This window comes from Cebus imitator, unplaced genomic scaffold (assembly GCF_001604975.1).
Source record: "Cebus imitator isolate Cc_AM_T3 unplaced genomic scaffold, Cebus_imitator-1.0 Scaffold5, whole genome shotgun sequence".
In the NCBI taxonomy this organism is placed as follows: domain Eukaryota; kingdom Metazoa; phylum Chordata; class Mammalia; order Primates; family Cebidae; genus Cebus; species Cebus imitator.
In genome coordinates, this window is record NW_016107320.1 from 13,613,940 (window position 1) to 13,634,499 (window position 20,560).

The 20,560-nt window shown below is 47.7% G+C and overlaps 1 protein-coding gene across 3 annotated transcripts in view; it reads left to right on the plus strand.

The window, feature by feature from the left end:
• PLEKHA2 (pleckstrin homology domain containing A2) overlaps nucleotides 1-20,560 on the plus strand; it is a 75,103-nt gene that overhangs the window by 29,608 nt on the left and 24,935 nt on the right. For all 3 annotated transcript variants that reach the window (XM_017536916.2, XM_017536910.2, XM_037741406.1), the window contains 3 exons: nucleotides 4,405-4,461; nucleotides 12,857-12,905; nucleotides 15,177-15,274. In XM_017536916.2, coding sequence (XP_017392405.1) covers nucleotides 4,405-4,461; nucleotides 12,857-12,905; nucleotides 15,177-15,274 — 204 coding nt within the window. The remainder of the gene's footprint in view (nucleotides 1-4,404; nucleotides 4,462-12,856; nucleotides 12,906-15,176; nucleotides 15,275-20,560) is intronic.

Sequence of the window (20,560 nt, forward strand, 5' to 3'; positions counted from 1 at the left end):
AATCTCTTTTTTTCTTTTTCATAGAGTCAGGGTCCCACTGTGTTATTCAGGCTGGAGTGCAGCGACACGATCATAGCTCACTGCAGCCTCGAACTCCTGGGCTCAAGTAATCCTCCCACCTCAGCCTCCCACATACCTGGGACTACAAATGCGCCACCAACACACCCAGCTAATTTCTTTATTTTATTTTCTGTAGAGACAGAGTCTTGCTATGTTGCCCAGGCTGGTCTTGAACCCCTGGCCTCAAGGGATCCTCCCACCTCAGCCTCCCAAAGTGTTGGGATTACGGGTGTGCGCCACTGCACCCGGCCATTCTTGGGGTTTTAAAAACAAGCTCTCCAGGAGATTCTGGTGTGTGCCGAAGTTGGAGAAGGATTTGTGTGCCTGAATCCGGAGAGGGGGGAGGTCACGGCAGGCTGGAGTCGGTTAGAGAAGGCTTTGGGGAGGAGAGTCCTGAGTTTGTCCTTTTCCTAAAGGAGTCTGATCTGTGGCCAGGGAAGAGGGGGACAGCTTGGGTGGGCTCCCCTCCCCAGCTCTGATGCCCTGCCCCTCCCTAGGTGCTGTTTCTTGGCCTTCCTGCCCTGACACTGGCTGCCTGACTCTCAGCTCAGGCAGGCCCTCCCTGTTTTCCTTGATCAGAAGCATCTGCCAGGGACTGCTGATGTGTCTGTCACCTGGCACTCAGCTGTCACTGTCCATCTTCTAGGTCCAGTCACTGGAGTGGACACTGAGCATCAATTTGGATCAAGCCTCAGGGATCCTGGGGCTGTTTTCTCCCGTTTCTCCCATTTCCCCTGGGTGAGGAGGAAGGTGGGAGGGAGGCAGCATCAGACACGAGTCATATTTTCCTGCCTTTTCCTGGCTTCTCCTGGCGGAGAGGTGGTACAGTTGAGCCTAGGAACAGATTGTGGGTGGAGTGTGGGTGAAGGGGTGAGGACCCCCGCCCTCACCCTTGGGGTCCTGGGTGCTGCATCCTTCTCTCTGAACAGGGAGAGCTGCCAGGGTGGCTGGGACAGAGGGTGGAGCAGCCCTCGAGGGGCAGAGGGGATGAGGTAGTTGAAACCCGATCGGCTCATAGTTGTGCCATATGGGTTAGCATCCGAATGGTTCCCCAAATCCCACTTCATCACTCATAATTCAGGCTGGGACTCTGGAGGCCGCTGGGCTGCGGTTTGGGGTAAGGGGAGTGTGTGGTGCAGCAGCAGCTCTGAGACTCGGCGTTTGCATCTTGTAATTAGCGCTGCGGGAGGGGAACTGGGACTCCAGTAGGCTGGGCTGTCTTGTGTCTTTCCATGGAATTCTCCCCACCGCCCTACAAAACAGGGTTTATCATCTTTGTTTTATAGGTACGGAGACTTGCCTGTGGTTACAGAGCGTTAATGTCACAGCTAGAATTCCAACAGCTCAGGCTTTTCAAATTACCCCATGCCACTTCCAGGCCACTGGCATGGAAAGTCAGCTTTCGTTTAGGCTCAGCCATCAATTATGTGACCTTAGACAAATCCCCTCACTCATGAACCACTTTTCTAAACTGCAAAATGGGGTCGGGGTGGTGGCAGGCTCTTAGTCCTGCGGCTCCTGTGTCCCTGGAGCCTGTGGGTCTCCCTCTGGAAGTCTGACCTTGGGCAGCGCAGCGTCTTTGCCCAGAGCAGTTCTCATTCCCCTCCAGGGCAGTGTCTGTCACTCATGTCTTTTGGGAGCTGGGGCTCCTATGTGGATTCTGATTTAGGGGCTACAAGGCCCGTCTCTCCCTACCCAATAGAGGTTTCCTAAACACAAACAAACGAACCCCTGAAAAGCAGTCGCTATGTGGTTGAAAAAGTGTGTAAATAGAAGTGTAAATCAGACTATCCACAGTTCACATGTGAATCTAGCTATGAAAGGCAGCTCTTAGCTTACTGCCTCATTCACAAAGGGAAGAACAAGAAGTGCAGAGTCTTTTCTAGGTCCTCCGCTCTAAGAGTCTCGGGTTCTGAGAATACTTTTTTTTGGTGGTATTATCCCCGTCCATTTTCTTGCTTGAATTTGCTTCAAATGATGTGTGTTACTTTAGATAACTGGGGTTAGAAGGATTCTTCCCTACTACCCGAGGAGACATTTACAGAAAAGAAAAAAAAAGAAAAAGAAATATATAATGTTTTTACAGAGACGGAGTTTCGCTATGTTGACTAGGGTGGTCTCAAATTCCTGGGCTCAAGCAGTCCTCCCACCTCAGCCTCCCAAAGTGCTGAGATTACAGGTGTGAACCACCATACCTGGTCCACCTGAGACATTTCTTTCTTTCTCTCTTTTTTTTTTGAGACGGAGGCTCACTCTGTTGCCCAGGCTGCAGTGCAGTGGTGCAATCTTGGCTCACTGCAACCTCCGTCCGCCTCCCGAGTTCAAGTGATTCTCCTGCCTCAGCCTCCCACGCAGCTGGGACTACAGGAGTACACCACCATGCCTGGCTAATTGTTGTATTTTTAGTAGGGACAGGGTTTCACCATGCTGGCCAGGCTGGTGTCAAACTCCTGACCTAGAGATCCACCTACCTTGGCCTCCCAAAGCGCTGGGATTGCAGGCGTGAGCCACCACGCCTGGCACAACCTGAGACATTTCTTAAGGCTGTCTCCTGATCGGATAGGTCATTTCACTGAGAATTCTTAGGTAAATTTACTAAATTCCCTTTATCCAAGATTCACCTCCTTTTATTGCTTTGAGAGGACCCCAGGTAATGGGGGCTTCAGAGATTTTTCTTGAAGGCTTTTGGCAACAGTTTAAGAGGTCAGCAAGAGCTATGAACAGAGTCCCAGATTCATAGGATAATGGTGTGCATTCGAAGCCCCACAGATGTGTTTTCTAACCTTAACCCTGACTCTGGCATGAGACTGCCCTGGCTTTTTGCTGCTTCATCCCTGCCAATGGGGACATTAGAAAGCCAGACAGCGTGTGCCAGGGTGGGGCTCATCACCAGACCTGGTGCCTGTGAGTCTCCTGCTGTGGTGATAGTGCATTCACTTTGTGTTTTATACTGTACAGACATCTTCCCTTTATATATATAATATATATATAATATATGTATCTATATATTCAGCCCGTTTCATAGGGCTGTTATGAGTAGGGCTGTTATATATATATAATATATATATAACATATATAATATATAATTACATTATATATAACATATATATAAAATATATAATATATATTATATAATAGTATATAATATATAATATATAACGTATATAATATGTAATATATAACATATATAATTATATATAATATATAACATAGATATTATTTCTATACTGTGTGAATTTGAATCTTATGTATTATAAAAAATGTTGCATTGGCTTAAAACAGGACAGAGTCAGTGAGATGTCAGGGCACATGCAAAAACTATAAGAGCTCACACTTGCTGAGAGTCTTCTACATGCCAGGGACAATCCCAAGTGCTCTTAAATGTATTCATTTATTTTTTTATTTTGGTGGGATGGAGACTCACTCTGTCGCCCAGGCTGGAGTGCAGTGGCGAGATCTCAGCTCACTGCAACCTCTACCTCCCGGGTTCAAGCGATTCTCCTGCCTCAGCTTCATGAGTAGCTGGGACCATAAGCGTGGGCCACATGTCCGGTTAATTTTTATGTTTTTAGTAGAGATGGACTTTCACCGTGTTGCCCAGTCTGGTCTCGAACTCCTGACCTCAGGTGATCTGCCCACCTTAGCCTCCCAAAGTGCTGGGATTATAGACGTGAGCCACTGTGCCTGGCTTTCTTAAATGTATTAACTCATTTTTACAGCTTTCTTATGAGGCAGATACTATTATCCCTATTTCACAGAAGGAAAAGCGGAGGCTTAGTGGCTAAGGAACTTGTTCACAGTGGAGCATACGCTTTTTTTTTTTTAAAGAGGATCTTGCTCTGTTGTACAGTGGCACTAACAGGGCTTACTACAGCCTCCACCTCCTGGACTCCAGCAGTCCTCCCACCTCAGCCTTCCATGGAGCTGGGACCGCAAGTGTGAGGCATCACACCCAGCTAATTTAAAAATTTTTTGATATGTTATCCAGGCTGGCATCAAACTCCTGGCCTCAAGTGATCCTCCCATCTTGGCCTTCCAAAGTGCTGGGATTATAGGCATGAGCCACTATGCCTAGTGTGAGCATACCTTTTTACCATTGTACTAGAATATTATTCTGTAATAGATAAGGCTTGGGGGTGATGTTAATGTCACAGGTTTCCATCAGGAATCCTGAGTCATTATCGAGAAATTATCATCACAGGTAAGGAATGCAAGTTAAAGAATGGTTGAGTAACTTGCTCAAGGTTGCCATAAAAGTGGCATTAACAGAGCTGGAATCTTGGTCTTCTGTCTCCTGGTGCTGTTTCTGCAGCCTTCTTAAAATGAAAACTATGTGTCTTTCAGAATCTGGCAGTCGGGGCAGGAGCTGTCGGAGCTTTGCAGCTGACCTACATCTCGAAGGTAACGTTGACCTGGAACTCTGGGAATTCATGCTTTGTAAGTTGATCTGGTTTCTAAGCAAGGGGAAGCGTCCAGTCCTTTGGGCATTAGTATTTTGGGACGTTGCGTGGTGTTGAAATGCTCCCCGACCCCACACACTGCCTGTGGAAGCTTCGCTGCTGATGGGTGGCTGGAGAGGTATGTGGTTAGCAAGTTGTTGGAGGGTGGATCTGCAGCCTCCTCCTCCTTGAACACATCAATCCTTAATGCTCCCAGCTCCTGCACAGGACGTGTTATGTGGTGGTGGAGCTGGGGTAGGAGTGGGACATGACCCGTGATCTTTTTTTTTTTTGTAATTGGGATGAAAGGGAACACAAAACCAATCACCAAAAATCCAGCAAAGGATTCTCTCAAAGGGTACAGTCAAACAGAAGTCACTGAGAAAGTGCTGGGGCTTCACTGGAATGTCATCATTCACCTGGACAGGATCACTGTGGAGGGAAGGCTAAGAAGGCCCGAGAAGCCACTCAGATTGCCAGGAGGACATTCAGCAGCCAGATCACCGCTGGGGACTGGGGCAGGTGGCTGCCAGGCGCCCCCAGTCCTGTTTGTACAGAAGGGGCTGGAGCAGCCCCTCTCTTGTGCTGAGAGCTGGGGTGGGGGCTGGTTAACGGTGCCCACATGTCACTGCTGAATTCAGCTTCTATTAGCAGCCCCTCCCTGGAGCAGGCACCACTGCTGACCCGTGATGCAGCGGTGATAAAAAGGCCGGGAGATTTAGAGCCTCCCCAGAAAGAGGAACTCTTTGTACAGTGAGCAGAGCCAGGTGGCAGCCGGCCAGCACTGAGGTTTCGGAAGCCCTGCGCTCCCCACGCCCCTTCACTGCAGGCCTCTTGGGGGCCTCTTCTGCCTTGCCATCCCCTCTCATCCTTAGGGGCTTGAGGCCTGGGGGCCCCGAGCCAAGGGTCTACCGGCTCCATCTTGTAACAAGCTTTGGGAGCCTTGCACCCTGGCTGATCAGAAGATGAACCTGGAGAGGACTGGGGGCCTCTGAAGGAGAGGCCACCCTTGGCTGGAGGGGCTGCGCGTCCCTGTGCCTGTGGTGTGCAGGCAGAGTCCGGCAGACACGGCCCGGTACCAAGGCACAAGATGCAGGGCAGCGTCAGGACAGATTAAAGAGGGAGAGAATGACCTCGGGGCTGGGGGAAGGGCCCTTTCAAGTCCAGCCTTGCTAGCACAGCTGCCGGCAATTTGTGCATGCCTTGCGGTGAGAAATGTGGCCGCCTCCCCCGGCCAGAGCAGCCAGAGGCCCGGGCCTGCCCGCCCTTCCTGACTTGTCATCATCTTGCTGAGAGCTCCTGAGGTCATTTCTCCAGGAGGGTCGGAGACAGAGAATTTAGAGCAGAGGAGCAGAAAACCTCGCAGTAATAAATGAAAAATGAAACCCTCTCCTGTGTGAGAGGGTTTGGGAAGACTTTTTTTTTTTTGGGGGGGGAGAAGTGAATTCAATCTCCTGCTGAATCATGATTTATAAATGCAGCTCAGATGAGGGTTTTAGAGTTCTCAGCCTTGGAGGCTGCCTCATTTGGAAAGGGTGACCTGCTGTTTAGCCCTGTACTGAGAAAGGCAGGGCTGGGTGGGCATTTTGCAAAACCCACAGCTGCCACTGGGTCGGGTTACACAGAGCTCAGAGCCTTTAACTCCTGCCTGACCCCCTGCCAGAAAGCAGGGGATTTTCCCAGAAAGAAATGTAGCCACTGAGACGCTGGATTCCAGCTCCGCATTCCAGGTCATTTCTTGTTAACCCTTAGGTATTTCCTCCTGGAGGAAAGCTCTTGCCACGGTGTCAGGTGGCCTGGCCAGAGAGTTGTAGGTGGGCTCTCTGCTCGGGGTGTGTGTTTCTCTGCTGTCTGCTGAGGGCTGGTGCCCGGCAGATGAGGATGGGCCTGTGGCCCCTGGCCCGAGAGAGACAGAGATGAAAGTGATGATCGGATGTCACCTAGAGCATCTATGGCAACAGAACCAGTTCTTAGCACTAGAAAATAATTAAAGCTGCCCTATGACCCCTGCCCTCAACCCACCCCTGACTGCCCAGCCAACCCCACTGTCCCACCCCCAGCTGTGTCCCAGTTGTTGGGGCCTTGCTTTCGGTCACCTCTCAGAACTTGTGGGGGGTTGTGGATTGTTTTGCGAGGGAGGCTGATGAAAAGCATGCACGCCTTCTCCAGGTAAATGCATAGGTATAGGGACACACCCTGCTTTTACGTATAATTCCAGGGAGCCCACTGACCTCCTGAAGCTGGGCCGGAGACCCCCATGTCACCGTGTAGGTGACTGCTATTCCTCTGGTCCTGATGCCACCTCGTGGGGCAAGGTCACCCCAGACACTGTGGCAGAGGCCGCAGCAGAGCTAGGAGACCTTGTTTTGTGGCCGCTGCTTCTGCCAGAGGGGCCCCAGCTCCGCTTCCGGCCAAGGGCAGACAGGGTGGGGCTGGCCCTAGCTGTGCCTGGCCGCTGACGAGCTTGCAGCTCCTGTGGTCTGTGTTTGATCTGATAAGCGCGAGTTCCTGAGTCTGTTGAGCTGTGGAGCAGCCCCGTATGCGTCACTCTACGGAGGACCTGTGCCCACTCCCTGCTCACATCCCTGACCTCTGCTTGCTGCTGGGGTGTTCACAGGACCCACAGTCAACCACTGCCGTGTAGTGCCCCAGCTGTGGCCACCTCCGTTGTGCAGATGGCTGTGCCTTGGTGCCTCACTGGAGTCAGACAGTCGGGTGACCTCACCCCCCTGCAGCCACGCCTCTTCATGAGGATCCTCTGTTTCTTCACGATGTTTGAGGGAGGCTGTAGCCACCTGGCATGATCCCTGGTGCCACCTGGCATGATCCCTGGTGCAGTGGGGGCAGAGTAGGATTATTCCTCCCAGCAGGCAGGAGTCCCGCCTCCGTAGTCACCAAATGTCAGAGAGAGGCGAAGCCACCACGTCTCCATGATAAGTTAGATTTCCTCCTGGGCCTTTTTTAAAAAAAACTTGAGATGGAGTCTCGCCCAGGCTATAATGCAGTGGTGTGATCTTGGCTACTGCAACCTCTGCCTCCTGGGTTCAAGCAATTGTCCTGCCTTAGCCTCTCGAGTAGCTTGGATTACAGGCGCCTGCCACCACACCTGGTTAATTTTTGCATCTTTAGTAGAGATGGGGTTTCACCATGTTGGTCAGGCTGGTCTTGAACTCCTGACCTCAGGTGATCCATCCGCCTCAGCCTCACAAAGTGCTGGGATTACAGGTGAGAGCCATCGTGCCTGGCCCCACCTTGCCCTTTCTTTCTGTGGGACTCAGCAACAGGCAGAATCATTTCATTGTCCTCTTTTGCCACTCAGTGGCAAAGGGGAATAGTGTTTTTACTCTGGCTTTACCTATTTTGAAGCTGATCAGAGACACTGAGGGTCTTACCCTTGCAGCGAGCCAGTCAGGGCAGAACCAGAACTGATCCTGTTAATTTAGCTGTGGGTTGGTTTGCCGAATCGCCCTTCCGTGGTAAGCCATTAGGCATGAGGCCAGTGATAGTTGTACACGCATGCACTCACACATGCCTCCTGACCAAAACTGGGTAAACAGAGGAAAACAAACACAAAGCCAGACCATCTCTTTAAAGGCTCCAGTTCCCATAATAAGCACATGGGTAGCATTCTCACAGTGCAGGCTGGCTAATCAGCTGTGGTCAGAGTGAGCATTGGTTATCCAAACAGTGGAAACTGTCTACCCGGGGTGCTCTCTCTAGTCAGTGACAAATAGGAGTTTTTCAGAGAAAAGGCAATTCTCCTAATAAACCAGAAAGGGTGTTGGAGTTCCCAGCTTTTCAAAGTCATTCTAAAGCTGGAAGTAGGCTGTGCACAGTGGCTCAGGCCTGTAATACCAACACTTTGGGAGGCCGAGGTGGGAAGATAACTTGAAGCCAGGAGTTCAAGACCAGTTTCGGTAACATAGTGAGACACTGTCTCTACAAAAAAAATTTTTTAAAGAAAAATTTGCTGGGCATGGTGGCGATTGCCTATAGTCCTAGCTACTTGGGAGGCTGAATTGGGTGGATCGCTGGAGCCCAGGAGTTTGAGGCTGAGTGAGCCATGATTGTGCCTCTGCACTCCGGCCTGAGTGACAGAGGCAGATCTCATCTCTTAAAAAAAAAAAAAACAAAGGCTAAGTGTGGTGGCTCATGCCTATAATCCCAGCACTTTAAAAGGCCGTGGCGGGTGGATCGTACCACTGCAACTGCACTCCAGCCTGGTGACAGAGTAAGACTCCATCTCAAAAACACACAAAAAAGATAATGCAGGTAAGGCAGCCATTCCTCCACACAGAATCTGCTCAACCCAGGAGGGATTAGTTATAGCTTTTGATACCTCATTTCCTTTAAAGCCTAATTCCACACATCAATATAGCCAATGCCCTGCCTGGAACTATGGGCAAAATGCTGAGGGCCCATGAGTTTCTCTGGGCCTGCAAAACTGTATGAAACCTGAAAAAAATTGCCTGGTCTCCTACATACAAAGTGAAGATGCCATATCTAATGTTAATAACTATTTAACTATGGCCGGGCGTGGTGGCTCACGCCTGTAATCCAAGCACTTTGGAGGCCAAGGCAGATGGATCACCTGAGGTCGGGAGTTCAAGACCAGCCTGACCAACATGGTGAAACCCCGTCTTCATAAAAAAAAAATAAATAAATAAATAAATATTTAACTAAATGCCTATATAACATTATATCAACCTCCCTCATGAGTACTTAAATGCGTATAAGATGTTACATCAAGTCAACATCATTAATTTTTCAATGAAACATTAAAAATTTTTTCATTTGAAAATAATTGGTACCAGGCCAGACGCAGTGGCTCATGCCTGTAATCTTGGCAAGGTGGGTGGATCACTTGAAGTCAGGTGTTTGAGACCAGCCTGACCAGCATGGTAAAACCCCATCTCTATTAAAAATATAAAATTAACTGGGTATGGTGGTGCATGCCTGTAATCCCAGCTACTTGGAAGGCTGAGACAGGAGAATCGCTTGAACCTGGGACGTGGAGCCTGCAGTGAGGCAAGATCCTGTCATTGCACTCTAGCCTGGGCGACAAGCGAGACTCTGTCTCAAAAAAAAAAAAAAAAAAAAAAAAGATACAAATTTTCTTAGTTCACTAGAATCCTTTTGTGTGTATGCAAGATGATTGTAAAGAAATTAGAGCCAGTTACAAATTGGATGAGTTACTCAGAGCCAAATCATTCCAAAAGTAAAATGATTAAAATCCTTTTGAATATTTTATAGCCAAACAATTATATTTAATAAGGGAAGTGGGTGCATTTTGAGATGTGAGGTGAAAGCCATAGGGCCTAAGAAAGACCTTAAAAAAATGAAGATTTGAGCAAAGGTAAACTCAATTATCCCGAGTTCGGACACAGACCATCCAAATTGAGTTGTGTCTTAACTGACAGGTAAGAGGACGCTGGTGGGTCCATAACGCAATGGTCCAGGCCCCCAGGCATCTTGCTTCCTGGGTTTCTGACCCACCTGCCCAACATCAGTCTGGACCATCACGCAGGCCTCTGTCCTGCTTACACCTGAGTGTTGATCTGTCAGTAACTCATTTCCTTGCTTTGGCCCTCAGTGTTCACACTCCCACAGTCCTCTTGTGCATGACTCCTGGTTGTCCTGCCCCTGATGTCTGTATAATCCTGACCACAGCAGAGCTGTCTTTGGCCATCACAGCCCTCAGAACCCACCTATCTCATGCCTCTCCTTCTACTTCCGCTTTTTAAAATTTATTTATTCATTTATTTTTGAGTCAGAGTCTCACTCTGTCACCCAGGCTGGAGTGCAATGGTGCGATCTCGGCTCACTGCAACCTCTGCCTCCTGGGTTCAAGCGATTCTCCTGCCTCGGCCTCCTGAGTAGCTGGGACTGCATGCGCCATCATCCCTGGCTAATTATTTGTATTTTTGATACAGACAGGTTTTCACCATGTTGGCCAGGCTGGTCTCAAACTTCTGACCTTGTGATCCACCCACTTCGGCCTCCCAAGGGGTTTGAATTACAGGCGTGAGCCACCCCGCCCGGCCTGCACTATCATATTTGACCCTCATGATAACCCTATGAAAACACAATATTACGATCCCTTACTTGATAGAACAGGAAATGGAGGTCACTCCATTGAGACACCTGTCATTTGAGACTCTCTGTCTCTGACTACTTGACTTTCTTTTGATCTTTTATAAGGTGCCACCTCAGTTCCTACCTATCTGGGGCAATATTAATTTTGGTTAAGGAACCTGGGCAGGTATATAGCAAGAACTTAGAGCCAAGAGTAAGAACCTAGACAGACTGTTGGGTCAGTCATTGTTAGACCCTAGCCACAGTCAGCCAGGAAGAGACTTTAATTTCAACTCAAGGTTTCTTCTTTGGCACCTGGCTTCTAATAGGCTGCCCATCAAAGCAGGAACCAGCCAGTTCCAGTGGTTCATGCCTGTAATCCCAGCACTTTGTGAGGCTGAGGCAGGAGGATCACTTGAGGCCAGGAGGTTGAGAACAGCCCTGATAACAGAGCTAGACCCCTTTCTACACTAATAGAAGAATTAGCTGAGTGTGATGGCACATGCCTGTAGTCTAGCTACCCAGGAGGCTGAGGTGGAAGGATCACTTGAGCATGAGAAGTCAAGGCTGCACTGAGCTGTGATTGTGCCACTGCACTCCCGGGTGAACCCAGGAGGCGGAGGTTGCAGTGAGCTGAGATCGCACCATTGCACTCCAGCCTGGGTAACAGTGAGACCCTGTATCAAAGAAAGAAAAAACGCTGGGCGTGGTGGCTCACACCTGTAATCCCAGCACTTTGGGAGGCTGAGGTGGGTGGATCACCTGAGGTCAGGAGTTTGAGACCAGCTTGGCCAACATGATGAAATCCTGTCTCTACTAAAAATAGAAAAAATTACCTGGGCGTGGTGGCAGGTGCCTGTATTCCCAGCTGCTTAGGAGGCCGAGGCAGGAGAATTGCTTGAACAGCCTAGGCAATAAAAGCAAAACTTTATCTCGAAAAAAAAGAAAGAAAAACAAAAAAAAACCCAAAAACAAACAAAATAAAGTGGGAACCACTTCTGGAGCCACTAGGTGAGGAGATGTCGAAGAATACCCTTGGCTGCAAAGGGATGGAGAGAATGGTATCCAGGGGAGGACTGTGACATTATGTGAATAGTCCCCAGCCGAGGAACCATGGGAAGGTGGCTGCGTCTTTAGAGGCCCAGTGGTGGAAACTCTCCAGGGAGGCTCAGCCTCCATCAAGGATTGTCCCTAATCTTTGTGGGCATGCGGTGGAATGTGAATTCCTTTCTTTTTTTCTTTTGTTTGAGTCTGAATGATATGAGTTCACATAGGCAGATACTCAGGAGTGTACATGCCAGGTGTAGGATTGCCAAAGCAAGATTAAACACAGCAACAGGACGTATAGAAATACCTCCTGTGTTTCTTGCCCTTCCCTGAGACATATAGGCGTGTTCTCTGATTCCATCAGACTTTCTCTGGGCACCCGGAAGGTGCTCATTTTCATGGCTAGGCCATGAGGGCAGATGTGAAGGCAACTATTCCGTGTGTCTGAGCACAGCGAGCAGCTTGCTGCTTCATCTATCTGAGTGTTCTGATGGGAATCCATGCATTTGTAGCAATACTGCCTTCAGCTTGGAAAACTATTTAGGAAAAGGGTTGGTGGTTGAAAGGGGAGGGGATGAGGGGAATCTTGCTAGTGTGAATGAGGCCAGGATAGGTTTTCGCTAGGACTCAGTGGGTTTTAAAAGTGTTTTTGAGCTGGATGCAGTGGCTCATGCTTATAATCCCAACGCTTTGGGATGCTGAGGTGGGAGGGTTGCTTGAGGCTGGGAGTTTGAGACCAGCCTGGGCAACATAGCAAGACCCATTTCTGGAATTTTTTTTTTTTTTAATTAGCCAGGCATGGTGGCATTAAAAAAAAAAAAAATTAGCCAGGAGGCAGATGCTGGAGGATCACTTGAACCCAGGAGTCGGAGGCTGCAGTGAGCTGTGATTGTATCATTGTATTCCAGCCTGGGTGACAGAGTGAGACCCTATTGCTAAATAAATAAGTAAATAACAAGTCTTCTTTGTAAAGATGAACAGACATCAAGATACTGGTTATCTCTAATGGGTGGGGATTCTATCAGGGAGGGGCACACAGGGCTTCTAAGAAATAGGACTGATAATGCCTGTTTCTTAATCCGGATGATGAGTACAGGGTTTTCATTTAATTATTATTTTTAAAAAATGTAGACACCTGTTTAATATACTCTTTATGTATGAGAAATTTCACAATAAGGAATTTTCAACATTGTAAGAAACATATTCATGTTTCTTTTATTTCTTATTTGATTTAGGTGAGCATAGCTACCCCAAAGCAGAAACCCAAAACTCCATTTTGCTTTGGTAAGTACAGAGCCAGGGGATGGGCTCTTTTAATATTGATATGGCAACTTCCTCTTTTGTGTGGAGACAGTCCTGTGATCACATGTGACTATACCTTGTGCGTATGAGTGACTTAAATCACAATGACGGTTCTGGGTGTCAAGTGATATTTTTTCCCTGGTCTTGCTGCAAAGGTTGTTAATAATGTAAGGACAGAGGTCCAGGGACTAGTAACATTTCTGTTTTCTTTCTCTCTTTTTTTTCTGTTTTAGTTTTGTTTTTTAAATTGACAAATAATAATTGTACATATTCATGCGGTACATAATGTATAGAGTAATTAGCATATCTGTATTAGTCTGTTCTTGAACTGCTATAAAGAAATACCTGTGACTGAGTAATTTAAAAACAGAAGAGGTTTGACCGGGCACGGTGGCTCACACCTGTAATCCCAGCACTTTGGGAGGCCGAGGCAGGTGGATCACCTGAGGTCAGGAGTTTGAGACCAGCCTGGCCAACATAGTGAAACTCCTTCTCTACTAAAAATACAAAAAAAATAGCTGGGCGTGGTGGCAGGCACCTGTAATCCCAGCTACTTGGGAGGCTGAGGCAAGAGAATCTCTTGAACCCAGGAGGCGGAGGTTGCAGTGAGCTGAGATTGCGCCATTGCACTCCAGCCTGGGCAGCAAGAGTGAAACTCCATCCCAAAAAAAAAAAGAGTTTTAATTGGCTCGCTGTTCTGCATGATCTTCAGGCTCTCTAGGGCCAGAGGAGAAGCAAGAAAGAGAGTGGGAGGTGCTGCACACATTTAAACAACCAGATTCCACAAGAACTCACTATCATGAGATGACAGCATGGGGGGTGGTGTTAAACCATGAAAACCGCCCCCAGAATCCACCATGATCCAATTACTTCCCACTAGGCCCCACTTCCAACATCCAGGATGACAACTGAACATGAGATTTGGGTGAGGACACAGATCCAAACATATCAATATCCATCATCTCGAACACTTTTTTCTTTTAATAATTGTCCGTCTGCATTTCAGTTTTCTCAGTGCCACAGGGCAGGTGCAAAGTGTCCACTAGAAGTTTCTACGAATCCTTATTTTAGAGCTGAGAAATGGTGTGCTCAGAAAAGATGGAGGACTCAGAAGGGAGGTGGAAGGCAGTGCCAGGAAGGGGATATGAGAAAGCAAGGAGTGTTCTGTTGAGGGTCTCAGTTGCCCAAAGAGTGATATGTTGGGGGATGGTGTAGGAAGCAGAGTCACCGTGCATGGGTGCCTCAAGTCAGTGAATTCAGTGACTCTATCATCAAATAGTTACTTGGCTCCTACTGTGTTCTCAGAGCTGTGCTAAGTGCTATGAGCAAATGCTAACAAATAGTTTCTCTTGCCTCTCTGAGGTGGTTCTGAATGTAAGCTTCACAAAGGCAGGGATATTATTCTGCCTTGTCACTGTGGTATCTTCAGCATTTAAGATGGTTCTTTCCTAGCACATAGTAGGTGCTCAGAAAATGTTTGTCAGATGAATGAATAGATGAGTTCTGCAGCTACCCCGTGAGGCTCTCCTACTACAGTTCAAGCTTATGCTGGGAGAATAAAATATTCCCTTGAGCTGTTCTCTCTCTCCACTTCAGATTGGTTCAAACATCTTTGGTATTCCCATTCTATTTCTTGCAAATTTCATAGCTAAGCTCAGAAATGAGTCTCACGTTTTGTGGTTATCAGATCTAAAAAAATATATATGTAATAATAATAAACATGGAAGTAAATTGTTGACTTAATGGAATGCTCAGAGGGAAGAACAGGTTTAGAGTGAGGCCAAGGTCACAGATTTGATCTCAGGAAAGCTTTGTCATATTTCCCAGCCACAAACAAGACTCCAAGTCCAGGCCAGTTGTGCCAGTGGAGACCAAGCATGTGTCCAAAATTCTGTATGTACCATCTTGACAGTAAATGTATTGTCAGCGCCAGAATGTGGTTCAGTTGCATCTTGTTGACGGCAGAACAGCAGCCTCATCACTGCAGAGCAGCACATTGAGGCCGCTGTTACGTCATCAGGTGTTGTTTCCGTGGCCGATGGGATGCTTTTAAAGGTGGGAAAGAGAGTGAGCAGGTATGGCCTGGGACTTCCTAAATATCCAGACAAGTGACTTAGGGTCATGGGAGATTTGTTAATCTGCTTTGTGGAGTTCACGCATCTTGCACCCTCCAACACCTTAGCTTTGTGGAAACTTGCGTTGCTTGTATTCTGACCCAGGAATGTCTTCCCTTCTTTTCCGTGGCTTTTGTAGTTATCAATGCCCTATCTCAGAGATATTTCCTTCAAGCCAATGACCAGAAAGATCTGAAGGACTGGGTTGAAGCCTTGAACCAAGCCAGCAAGATCACCGTAAGTTTGGTGTTTTCTGTTTTCTGGGGTAGTAAAAGTGCCTCTTCCCAGAATATGGCCTGGTTGGGGTTGGGAAAAACTGAGATGGCAGCGGAGACTTTCCCAGAAGCCCGATCTGTACCTAGTTCTCTCCCACATCTTCTTGTTCCTTGGCTGACCAACCACAAGTTGAACCGAGCGGCTAGGTTTGAATCAAGTTCAAGGGGAAGTTCATGGAGCCTCCCCTTTGTGCTTCCAGGGAGGGCTCCCGGTCAGTCCTGTTTTGGGTGATTGTGGGATGCTGATTCAGAATGTGGTAGGATTGGAAAATGGATTGCTGACTGTGAAAAGTCAAGTAAAGGGAAAAGCACATGGGGATGGAAGTCAGAACTTTTTCCCAGCTTGAGGGATACTCTTCTTATTTTCAGAGGCTGCCTGCAAGGTCAGTGCAAGCCACCTGCCTCCCTGTCCTGGAAAAGCCTTCTGCTTAAAAGCTTCACAGTGCTAGTTCATGGACTATCCTACGAGTATGCTCTTTTCCCTTGAGCTGGCTAATGAAGAATTCCTTTCTTTTTCCTAAGAAATACAGAAAAAGAAAGGAAGAAGGGTAAGAAGGATGGAGAGGAAAAACTATATGTTTTGGAAACAAACAGACTTTTAATCAATAAGACAGGCAGACTCCTTGCTTATATAGACCATGGCTTGTATGCTGAAAAGTTTGTTTCTGTATCATACAGTCAGAAATGCTCATGTTTGAGGGGCTTTCAGTAATAACTACTATGTGCTGTGGCAAATTATCCTCCCAGATTTCTCAGGGTTCCTGTGAATATCTGTATAGAAGAAATGTGTACACCTGTCTGGTATTGCTAGATCCAACCTGAGTATAACTGAGTCCTATAAGCAGTTTTGATGATTAGCTTCTTATTCTGATAAACCTTGGTAAACCCGTGAGAAGAGAGTGGTAAAAAAAGAGAGGATGGATGGCTGGGTGCAGTGGCTCACACCTGTAATCCTAGCATTTTGGAGGCCAAGGTGGGTGGTTCACCTGAGGTCAGCAGGGAGACCAGCCTGGCCAACATGGGGAAACCATGTCTCTGCTAAAAATAAAAACAGCCGGGCGTGATGGCACACACTTGTAGTTCCAGCTACTCGGGAGGCTGAGGCAGGAGAATCGCTTGAACCCAAAAGACGGAGGTTGCAGTGAGCTGAGATTGCACCACTGCACTCCAGCCAGGATGACAGAGTGAGAGTTAGTCTTAAAAAAAAAAAGGTTGGGAGGCCGAGGCGGGTGGATCACGAGGTCAAGAGATCGAGACCATCCTGGTCAACATAGTGAAACCCCGTCTCTACTAAAAATACAAAAAATCAGCTGGGCATGGTGGTGCGTGCCTGTAATCCCAGCTACTCAGGAGGCTGAGGCAGGAGAATTGCCTGAACCCAGGAGGCGGAGGTTGCAGTGAGCCGAGATCGCGCCATTGCACTCCAGCCTGGGAAACAAGAGCGAAACTCTGTCTCAAAAAAAAAAAAAAAAAAAAAAAAAAAAGGTTGAAAATGGAGCGGTAAAATCAAGCACAGCTTTCCCTCATGGTTAGATTCTTCTCTTTCTTCTTGTGGGCCAGCCTGCCCAGCAGAGAAAAGGTGAGCATTTATTTTACATCACAGATGAGGTCCCTGTGCCTCTCCCTCATCAGAGGATGCCCCGTGGGTGGGTAAAACAAGGCCTCTGGAATATGGACAGACCAAAAAAAACCTTGTTTTCAAGCTATGTAGCTTAGTTATTGTTGAATTTGTCTTCCACCAGCTGATTCAGAGTCTCAGAAAGTTGGCTGGGTGTGGTGGCTCACACCTGTAATTCCAACTCTTTGGGAGGCCAGGGTGGGAAGAACACTTGAGCCCAGGAGTTCAAGACCAGCCTGGACAACACAGAGGGAGACCCCATTTCTACAAAAGTAAAATAAAGCAGTGGCTCACACCTGTAATCCCAGTACTTTGGGAGGCTGAAGTGGGTGTATCACCTGAGGTCAGGAGCTCGAGACCAGTCTGGCCAACGTGGTGAAACCCCGCCTCTACTAAAAATACAAAAATTAGCTGGATGTGGTGGCACATGTCTGTAGTCCCAGCTACTCAGGAGGCTGAGGCAGGAGGATCATTTGAGCCCAGGAGTTTGAGGCTGCAGGGAGTTACGATCGCACCACTGTACTTCAGCCTGAGCAACAGAGTGAAACCCTATATCTTAAAGAAGTCTCAGGAAGTGGAAGCAGCTTTGGAAAGGGTCTGTCTGTTGATCTGAAGCAGTGCATGACACAGGAGCATAAGCGGTGACAAACAGTGGCCTTTGGGATTTTGAGAGGAAATGCAGCAGCCAAGCTCTGTGCCTCCTTTTCTGGCCCCTGGGAACTCTAAAAAGTTACTTCCCTCCTTCTTTGCTGGGTTTCAGGAATTCATCTGGGTCATTTAGGGGAAATTTCTGCAGTTCCATGATGATTTTGTCACTAAATATCCCCGCAAAAATCAACATCCCTAAAAATGTGGTTACATAATATCAAAACTCACAGAAAATTAGAAAGGGTAGCTTAGGTAGATGGTGACAAGCAGCAACAAGGAGTCAGGCAGTCCTAGGGCCAAATCACTTAATTTTAATGAGCTTGGGTTGACCTCATCTATAAAGTGGAGAAAATCATGCCTAGTTGATAAGATTAGTGATAACGAAGCAAAGACCTTATTGGTGCATTGCGTGACACTGAATGGAGGCCTCAAGAAACTAACTGCTGGCTTCTGTCAGCCAGAGGGAAATTGAGGTGGAATTTCTGGTCTGATTTGGAGAAGTAGGGAGGGGGCAGAGGACATCCTCGTCTATGTAAACTGAGTGTGCAGTCCAGGAAGAGAAGGTCTCCTTCTTTACGGTGGCCCAGCATAATCCGGGTGCATTTTGAACAGACACCAAATGACAGGGCTGTCATGTAGCTCCAAGCTCTTGAAAGGTCTGGATCCTTAGGCCTGTCTGACTCTGAAAGCTGTAGAAGTAGGAGAGGACTTTAGTTTTTCTCATGACGTCCCAGTGACATCCTGGCAGATAGACGCAGGGTGTTGCATTCCTCTGAAGGTGGTGGGCACTGTAATGCCGGGACTCCAGTGGAAAGTCAGGGTTTAGTAGACGTTCAGCTGTTTTTTGTTTTGTTTTGTTGTTTTTGCTTTTTTTGCAATGAAGTCTCACTCTGTCGCCCAGTCTGGAGTGCAATTGTGCTGGAGTGTGATCTCGGCTCACTGCAACCACCGCCTCCCGGGTTCAAGCGATTCTCCTGCCTCAGCCTCCCAAGTAGCTGGGATTACAGGCAACTGCCACTACGCCCAGCTATTTTTTGTATTTTTAGTAGAGATGGGGTTTCACCATGTTGGTCAGGTTGGTCTTGAACTCCCGACCTCAGGTGATCCACCCGCCTAGGCGTCCCAAAGCGCTGAGATGACAGGCATGAGCCACCACACCCTGCCGACATTCAGCTGTTAATCCTGGCTTTGGGCAAATGACTCCACTGTTCCGGGCCTCTTTTTTTTTTTTCTTTCCTTCTTACGAAATGTAAGATTTCCTCAGCATTTGCAGACTCTAGTATAAATGAGTGAAGTGGGCAAGGAGGAAGAAACGTGGCAACAGGAATGAGGATAAGCGCCGTCTGAACCCTGGCCTCTCCCGTTCTTTTGGGGAGAGTAGTACGGACTGTGCAAACACAGAATGTACTTTCTGTCTAAGAGAGAACTACATAGCTGAAATTCTGGATTTTTCTGTGAAATATCCCAAAATTTAGATGCAGATTGAAAAAACACTGCATGAGACTAACAAAACATTGTTTAGGCAAAGTCAGTTGGTGGGCCACGAATTTGCAACCTCTGGCCTGTGAGTTCCAACTAACCATACAAATTCTATGACAATTTGATCGGCTATGGTACCATATCTCTGTCAAGGAAGAAGAAAAATAACTCATTCTTCTTTTTTTGAGATAGAGTCTCGCTTTGTTGTGCCCAGGCTGGAGTGCAGTGGCGTGATCTCAGCTCACTGCAACCTCCACCTCCCGGGTTCAACTGTTTCTCCAGCTTCAACCTCCCAAGCAGCTAGGACTACAGGCATGCACCATGGTGTCCGGCTAATGTTTTTTTTTTTTTTTTTTTTTTTTTTTTTTTAGATGGGGTTTTGCTGTGTTGGCCAGGCTGGTCTCAAACTCCTGACCTCAGGTGATCTGCCCACCTTGGCCTCCTTGGTGCTGGGATTACAAGCTTGAGCCACCGTGCCCTGCTGATAACTCATTCTTCTAAAAGGGCTCTGTGTATAATTATTATTACCACCTGGGAAGCCTTAATTAAAATATTTTGTAATATGTTTTTCTTTTAATTGTGTTTCTAAAGTGCTTAATATACTCTATCATTTGGCAACCACAACAATGCTTACAATAAATATTATTATTCTTTTCGTTTTATGCATGAGATGGTTTAGGCCTAGAGAGGTTTGATGGTTTGCCAAAGATTGCTCAGGTGGTTTGTGAGAGGTCAGGGGTTGTACCACACGCCTTCCGGCTCCAGACTTCACAGACCCCTTGTTCTGTCCCTTCATAGGCATGGATTTTACTGGTTCCATCTGCCCAGCATGGCTTCCCCCAGCTTCGTGTTCCCAGTTTCATTCATTCATTCATTCATTCATTCATTCATTTATTATTTTTGACACGGGGTCTCTGTCACCCAGCCTGGAATACAGTGGTGTGATTATGTTTCACTGCAGCTTCCAATTCCTGGGCTCAAGAGATTCTCCCACCTCCGCCTCTTGAGCAGCTATGTGCTACCACACCTGGCTAATTCTTTTCATTTTTGGTAGAGACGGGATCTCACTATGTTCCCCAGGCTGGTCTTGAACTCCTGGGCTTGGCCTCCCAGTGTGCTGGGATTACAGGTGTGAGGCTTCGGACCTGGCCCCAGGCTTCTGTTCACTCTCCGGGTTGCCGTTTGAGTGTCTCCCTGCCTCCTTCTCTGGACACCTCCCTGCCCACTCCGTGTCCAGCATGTCCCTGCTGTGCACTGCCTCAGCTCCCGTGACTTTGGGCCACTCACCACCATTTGTAATCACTCTGTTTGTTTTACATATTTTTTTGGTTATTCTCCCTACTAGCATGTAAGTGCCACGAGGGTGGGGACCCATGTGTGTTTCACTTGACACTTTATCTTTGGTTTCTAGCCAGGGAAGGGCTGGCTCATAGTAGGTGCTCAAGAAATTCCTGGAGTCAGTTTGTATCTGTGTGTGGGGAGGGCATTGCTGGCTGAGCCGCT